General features: G+C 33.4%; 2 protein-coding genes across 5 annotated transcripts; one reads left to right on the top strand and one right to left on the bottom strand.

The window, feature by feature from the left end:
* Positions 1–587: 587 nt before the first annotated feature.
* LOC8279085 lies at positions 588–1,220 on the top strand. The gene has a single exon (XM_048375760.1). It carries the CDS (start codon positions 731–733, stop codon positions 1,190–1,192), a length of 462 nt encoding a protein of 153 aa, XP_048231717.1. The 5' UTR covers positions 588–730; the 3' UTR covers positions 1,193–1,220.
* Positions 1,221–1,840: 620 nt separating this feature from the next.
* LOC8270429 (putative pentatricopeptide repeat-containing protein At4g17915) lies at positions 1,841–6,885 on the bottom strand. 4 transcript variants are annotated; one of them, XR_007216361.1, is made up of 5 exons: positions 6,588–6,885; positions 4,440–6,233; positions 3,744–3,964; positions 3,303–3,390; positions 1,841–2,710 (listed from the first exon to the last, which is right to left on the bottom strand). XR_007216361.1 is itself a non-coding variant. In XM_015727617.3 (2 exons), the coding sequence occupies exon 2, from the start codon at positions 6,170–6,172 to the stop codon at positions 4,799–4,801; it is 1,374 nt and encodes a 457-aa protein (XP_015583103.1). In that variant the 5' UTR covers positions 6,173–6,233; positions 6,588–6,885; the 3' UTR covers positions 4,039–4,798. The 4 variants fall into 4 exon arrangements, 1 of the variants encoding a protein (XP_015583103.1); XR_001536218.3 differs by having other exon boundaries at positions 3,744–3,952; XR_001536219.3 differs by lacking the exon at positions 3,744–3,964.
* Positions 6,886–7,547: the final 662 nt, after the last annotated feature.

Below are 7,547 nucleotides of genomic sequence, written 5' to 3'. Positions count from 1 at the left end.
CGTTCGAGGTGGGAGTAGGAAGTAAAGGAAGAAGCACTACAACAAACATCCCACATAGCTTTTATTCTTATTCAAAATAAAATTTAGATTTGATTTATTGTCTTTTAAGAAAAAAAAACAGAATTTATTCTAAGTTGCCTATAAATCTGTTACAGAAGGCTGTTAACTGAGTAAGCATCCTAATTGCAAACTGTGTTAAATAAAGATTTAAAATGTTAAGACATTCAGAGTTAAGAAATTGAATAGTCTACAAATTTGGTTGAGAAATTCAATAGCAACAGTCTTAAAATCCGGGAGCTAAAATAGACTTTATTTTCACAATTTTTAAATTCTCACTAATTTGGCGAGAAAACTAACTTAAATAATCAAATTATTATGTTGCCTCTAGTAAATAAAAGATCTTTGATGTTGAAAGTGAGAGATTTACATAAAATAGAAAATAAATTTATTTGCCTTCTAAGCTCTCTAAGAAACAAAGATAGGAAAATGACACCTTTTCTTTTCTTTTCTTTTCTTTTCTGTTCTTTTAATTTTCACTTTATTGTCCAAAGTAGGTTTCTAATTGCAAAAAAAAAAAAAAAAAAAAAGAAAGTTTGATGAGGGTTTAAATTGTTAGTAACCTCATTGATCCGGGGAATTATGTAATTTTCCCAAATAATAATAAACGCTAAGCTGGGTCCTCTTTCCTCTCCGTTTCCCAAATTCAAGAAACATTGATATAGCCATAGCCATGTTAGGGTTCAAACCTCTCATACGCTCACCAATTTCATCAATTTCAAGGCCTATCTTCCACTTCACCTCATTTCCTCTCAAAACCCAACTCAAGTTTTCCAAAACCCAATCAGGATTTATTCTCTTTGCACAAAATAACAGCAATAATAACCAAATCCAAGAACCCAGCAACCAAGAACAGCAACAAAATAATGGGTCACCTAAAAATAGCGGTGATGCTGATAACGATGATGACTTGAGAGGAAGTCGAAATTCCTTGTTTAATATCAAGTTGGGTGATCTATTACTTGACCCAGATCCTGATAATATCTTGGCTGTTGGATTGACTGGTTTACTTGCTTGGGCAAGTGCTCAAGTTCTTTGGCAGCTATTTGTTGTTTCCTTTGCAATACTTGTTGCTGCTCTTAAATATTCTTTTATTGCTGCACTCCTTGTTTTCATTCTCATCACTCTTCTTTAATGTAAATTTCTTTTAATTTTCTTTTTAATTTTTCTGTTGATAGTAAACTCTTGCTAAATCTTTTGTGGCCTCTGTTCATGTCTAGGACAGTTTATTGATTATGTGTATGGCAATGAATGAAAGTATTTAAAAGGAAGGAGAAGAGAATTGAAGGAAAGAAATTTTCTTTAATAAATAACCAGCCATGAGAAGGGCAGAATTAGTTTTTAATTTCTTTAATTAAAATCATAGGAATAAAACTAGTAATTAATTAACTTTTGATGTCTTTTAGTTCAAATGTTTTACACTCCGAATTAACATTAACATATAATTAATTATAATTTATGTAAAGAAACTAAAGACTTTATTTATTTATTTTATTTCTCTTTACTTTAAATTTTTTTAAATAGCAAATGGTTATATGTAGTTCTCTTTCTTTCGGTTATTCTCAGATTCATGGATACTGTATTCTTGTTTAGTGTTAAGAAGGTGCATGATGACTTATAACAATTAACAAAATAATGCTTGTATCAGTTGTCCATGGAGGCAGAAAAGCACAGTTGTTTCGAGCAAAGTCTACAGCTTTTTTGTTGCCCACATGACCTCTATGTTTTTACTGCTTAATGATCTTTCCTGTTGAGCAATAAGAGCTTATAATATTCACTGTAATAAAAGGAAGAGGCTCTTTCTGTTCTGTTTCTTTTTTTCCTGTGATTGAAATTTACACTGGTAACAATCCTATAATTTGATATGTAACGTTTTGAAGCTATAGAATTTTATTTTCAGACTTTTAGTAGGTGCCCCATCTGATAATCGGTATAAATATATCACTTATTTTAGATATGTTGGTGCAGAGTTTGCACAATCACGTTCCATCATTCTTGTAAAAATGGGATGCTCTCCGGTGATTAAACCAAGATATCTAGAGCCAACAGGAGTTTGCTTCCCAATAGGACAAGACGGCTTTGGTTAAATCTGAGGAAAAAATGGGATACAAAAAAGAATTTACAGCTGAGTTGAAGGAGGTAGGAAACATCGCGCTCGGCTTCCTTGACAAGGCAATGTGAGCAATGTGCTGAGATAGAGCTTAGAGATTATGTAAACGATCAATCATATTGTCTTAAATTAATGATGCCTTGAATAGTTTTTGAATATTGTCTCATGGTGCGGTGTCTTCCGATGCAAGTCTTGAACTCTGCAGACTTTACACTTTAACATGATTGCCAAAACGGAGAGGAGAAAGCTTTCTCGGCTTGTTGAAGAATCTGCAAACTTCCTAGCCATATTGCAGGTAAAATTGTTAGCTCAAATTGAAAGAACTTGAGAAATGGGCAATGCTGACTAACTTCAAAATCTAAGCTCTGGAAAAGAAGGCAAGATCTTTCCACCAAAATGGTTCAAGTAAACATCAAAACACCCTGCAGCTTGGTTTATACAGGAGGCTGCCAAGTTCTACCGTGAGATAATGCACAGTGAAGTCAGAACTATTTCAAATGACAATGGGAGCTGCAGCATCAAGCTGAGTTCTATCCTTCATACCTGGCACCAAAACCAACAGTGATCATAGAGATTGAAGTTCTGAGATATGCTTTGCCTAATACATAAAACTTGCCTTAGGGGAATGGTTTGATGACACTTTCAATTTTTTGTTTGAAGTCATAATACACCCCTACTTGTATATTTTTGTAACGTTTAAAACACTCTTGCACATTACAGACATCATGTTTAAACTTGTTTAGTTCAAATGTAACCAAGGAGGAAAAAGTTTAAAATAAATATATAGAAAAAAGATGGGATAAATAAGAACAAAGAACAAGTCTTGCTAGAAATTTAAGTTTAAAAAAGTAACATAGTAATATTTGATTCATATCAAATTGCATGTAAGCACGCACCATTAAATGTGCATAAAGATAAGTGTTTATAGATAAGAAAAAGAGAATAAGTTGAGAGAGGTGGTGGCTTCAAACAAAAAATGAAGGTGCAACCAAACTTTATTCATAGGTACATTTTTTTTTTCAGAACAACCCAAACGGATTCTATATTAGTTAATTTATTGCACAGTTCTCATTATGCAAATGACAAGAAGTATACTGGTAAAAGGAAGGTATTTATAGAATTTGAGTTGCCGTACCTTGATAAAAATATTTCAGTCAAGATAACTATTGATTCAGAAGGTTTAATGATCCAGCAAGAAATTACATTGGTTGCCAATTGTGATCCTATAATTCAGAGTCAACAAATCATAATCCATTAAGCATTGTGATGCAGGAAGAACTTAGAAGAAGATAAAAAAATGTGATCAAGCATTTTGTAAACTGCGTTTCTCTTCAAGCAAAATGCGAACTTGCATCACTATATGATTGGCTGATCAAATCTATAAAAGCTCCAGTAACCACCAGTAAAGAAATGGAGGAAATGAACCTATGGTAGAGTTAATGCTTGGGGACCAATTTCAGCTATTTTCTGTAACTGCAGTAGATTCCATATATAACTTGGATATATAAATTGAAGAAACAGTGCAACATTCTAGGCATTTTAGCATAAATTGAAGAAACGAAGCAGCAGTTTTTACCATTACTCAAGTAGAAATGGAAGTAATCTGCTCTTCTTATTCCTTTTTCCAAAGGCATTCTTTTGCCGTTCAATCCACTTACATACCACTAAACTCAACATCCTGATCCAAAGGAGCTATTGATACCACGATAGAAACCCAAATTATGACATTTTCTATATTCCTTTTTAATCAACTAAGAATAGCCAATAAAAACCACCACTTGCATCCTGCACCAAAAACTAATGATAAATCCTTTATCAAACAAACCAGTTTAAAAGACAGAAGGCAAAAAGTTTAACTTGTAGAGAGGGGATAATATAATGCACTTATATTAACAATGTGCATAAAAAGTAGACCATCATGCTGGGACAGGAGTAAAAAAGAAATTTAAAATTCCTGTGTTCAGTGAGAGAGAAGGGAGCAAGGAAAATTCCAAAGAACTTCAGACAGAAGAATTCATGCAGTAAAAGACATAATTAGGTGTCATGCTTTAGAAGCAAGATACTCTGCTTTTACTAAAATAATACACCCATTTGAAGCAGTTACATACCGGGATTCCTTTATTCTAAATTCTAACAAGATCATCCATTTATAAGCAATCAATGACCTGTAATAATTAGCCTCCTCCAGAGAAAGAATTCACTTTTGAAAAACGACCATTATACTCAAAAAGGGTGTCCTACATGCAGCTTTGATGTGGAAACAGAGGCTCACCTGTGATCTATCAGCAGTAGCAACTGCCATGAGTCCACTTCCCATGCATAATCCAAACATATGCTCAGCAAAATTGGGTTCTTGAAACAATGCAATTTTATACCAATAGTATCGCAGTGTATGTGAAAATGAGTGAAAAGCAGTTGTCTTCCAATAACCTGGATTCAGTACCTCCAATCCGCATCTTGTTATAATAAATCTTAATAGCAGAAAACATCTTTGTTTTTACACAACTACGTGGGGGATATACATTTGGCAGTTCTGATCAAGCTTCATATCCTAAAGAATGATCACTAGATTGTAAATTTCACCACCAAATCATTCCATGTTCCAGATACAATTTAAAGGGCCTCAGAAAATCAGTGATGCAACATCCGAGCCAATTTAATTTTCGATTTAAGCTTCCTTGCTTCTTTTTGAAAACCAGAATAACGAAGGCCACTTATAACAACCCGTTGAGCTGATGGTAGTATTTTCATGCCACTTCTCAAACAAGAGAGCAAGAGTTTGGATGCACGATGGAACCTTCCATTCTTGCAAAGATTGTGAACCAAGGAAGAGTACGTAAATGAATCCCTCATCTTCATTGATTCAAATAGTTTTACGGCATGATCAATCTGACCATTTTTACACAAACCATCAACCATACAATTTAAAGCAACCAAGCATGAATCGAAGCCCATCATATTCATATGCTGCATATGTCGCCTTGCCCCCAATATATTACCAGCCTTACACATCCAATTTATCAAAATTGTGTGCGTGTATTCATCACATTGTAGACCTTCTTTTTCTATTTCATCAAGCAATTGATAGGCAGCTTCCAAATTACCTTGTTTACAATACAAATTAATTAGTGTATTATAAGATGCTAAATCATGCTCAATACCATTTTTTATCATCTGCCTCATATATTCAGTTGCCTCTTCAAGCCTGCCAGTCTTGATTAAAACACCAACAACCGTGCAATATGCAAAACCATCAAAAGTATAACCCTTATCAATCATCTCTTGCAATATCTCAAGTCCTTGTTTAAACCGCCTTGATCTAAAGCAGAACTTCATGACCGTAGTATAAGTTATGGCATTTGGCACATAACCAGATGTCTCAAGCTCTTTGAGCATACTCCTTGCCGCCCTCAATCTCCTGTCTTTACACAACCCATTGATAAGAATATTATAAGTAATTAATTGTGGAACAAACCCATGTTGCTTTAAACTCCTGAACAGCATGAGCGCATTACTAGTAAAACCATTCTTGCAAAGACCATTAATCATAATATTAAAAGTAGTTGGACATGGAGATAAACCATGACCAAAAATTTGACGGAGAACCTCATTCGCTTCTTCAGCTTTTCCTAACTTAAAGAAGCAATGCATCAAAGTATTGTAACTCCAAACATCTGGAACTATACCCATGTTAAGCATTTCATCAAATAGATTAAGGGATTCCAATAACAAACAGTTTCTAGCAGCACCAGCAATCAAAGAATTGTAGGTAACAACATCAGGGCTTATACTAGCTTCTCGCATTCTATTAAGGAGCGAATAGGCAGCATTGAAGCTAACAAAGCGAGAGTAAGCATCAATGAGTGTATTATAAGTGACAACATCAGGAAGCACTCCTAATCGTATTCCATCTATAATAACTGATTCAGCTTTATTCAATTCCTTAGCCTTGCAAAGGGATGCTATACTTATATTCAATAATCTAGTTGATAATCTCCTGACCATTCTACAACATGTGCAGGCGGTGTGATGAAGCAATGAAGCAACTGATTCAGCATTTCTCCTCCTTCAAAAAGCATAAATACATAATTAAAACATAAATAAAAATCAAACGAGAAACAAACTGAGTATATACTGCCACATCATCAATATAATAATGAAACTTGATTTAGAATTTGAGTTTTAATCTCATTATTGAAATAAAGATAATTGGTACATGAAAGCACATTATACACATTGGGTTCACAAATGAGTATATAAATTACCACATCAATAGCATAAGTCGCATCCTCATTGAATTAAGTCACATTGAAATTAAATATTCTCTGAAAGAGATTTAGTTTTTGACTAGAAACAAACTTGAAGTAGAAAAAAATTTGAATAGCAGAAGCAACAATAATGGAAAGAAAAGAGAGCCTACCGGCTGTACAGAACATGCGATGCCGCGGGTGGTGTACATGGCGAGGAGAGGTGGGCGGCGGCAGTGGTGGTGGTTCACCGGAGTGAATAACCTAACCAGAGATGAAGTCTCTGTCTCTCTTGTTTAGTGTTTGCTGGGCAAGAGTGAAGCATCTCTAGAAATGTCTTATCTAATGGTTAATATTGAAAGCCTAATAAGAATAGACGATGGTGATGAATTCATTTCATTAATAAAAAGGTTAAAATACAGTAACCCCTGAGATTCAGTGAAATATAAGAATCACGCCTTACAATGAAAGATACATGGAAATCTATATATATATATGAAAAGCGGTTTTGCATTTGCTTTTCTCCCTCTTCTTTTTTGAGAATTTTTCTATAAATTTCTGTATATTTTAGTAAATTAATTTATTACTAAAAATATCTAAATAAAAAATTATATATTTTTATAATTATTATCTTAATAACTTATTATAATTTATTTTATTATTAAAAATTTCAATAATAATAAAAGAATATGTAAACTCTCTATTTGTAATATTTTCTCTTCTTGAAAAAGAATAATTAACAGCACTTTGACCGAAACAGAAAAAACACTATACGACTTGCACATTTACTAATTATATCTAAAAAAATAAAATTCAAAGACATTTACTTAACTCTTTAAATTAGCACAAACTATTCAAATCGAGCCTAAGCTCGATTTGCCTTGACCCTTTTACATGCCCATTACCAGACCCAACCCATTTTCAGTACCAACCAGTTGCAAACTCAATCTATTGCTTCAATTTATAGCTCTAACCCTTAACCATAATCCAATAACCAAAGTACTTAACTCTAACTCATTGTATAACAAAATCATATAGCTTTACTTCGAAGTCAATAATAGAGTAAAGAAAGTATGAAATTACACATATCTTAAGTAATTGAAGCTTGAATTTTCACAGAATCCTTCAAGTTT

The sequence above is a fragment of the Ricinus communis genome, chromosome 6, assembly GCF_019578655.1.
Source record: "Ricinus communis isolate WT05 ecotype wild-type chromosome 6, ASM1957865v1, whole genome shotgun sequence".
Taxonomy (NCBI): domain Eukaryota; kingdom Viridiplantae; phylum Streptophyta; class Magnoliopsida; order Malpighiales; family Euphorbiaceae; genus Ricinus; species Ricinus communis.
The sequence above is the reverse complement of the archived record's forward strand: the minus strand, read 5'-3'. Positions and strand labels throughout refer to the sequence as shown.

Coding starts and splice junctions, on each gene's coding strand:
- LOC8279085 (XM_048375760.1), top strand. CDS start 731: ATGTTAGGGTTCAAACCTCTCATACGCTCACCAATTTCATCAATTTCA.
- LOC8270429 (XM_015727617.3), bottom strand. CDS start 6,172: ATGGTCAGGAGATTATCAACTAGATTATTGAATATAAGTATAGCATCC.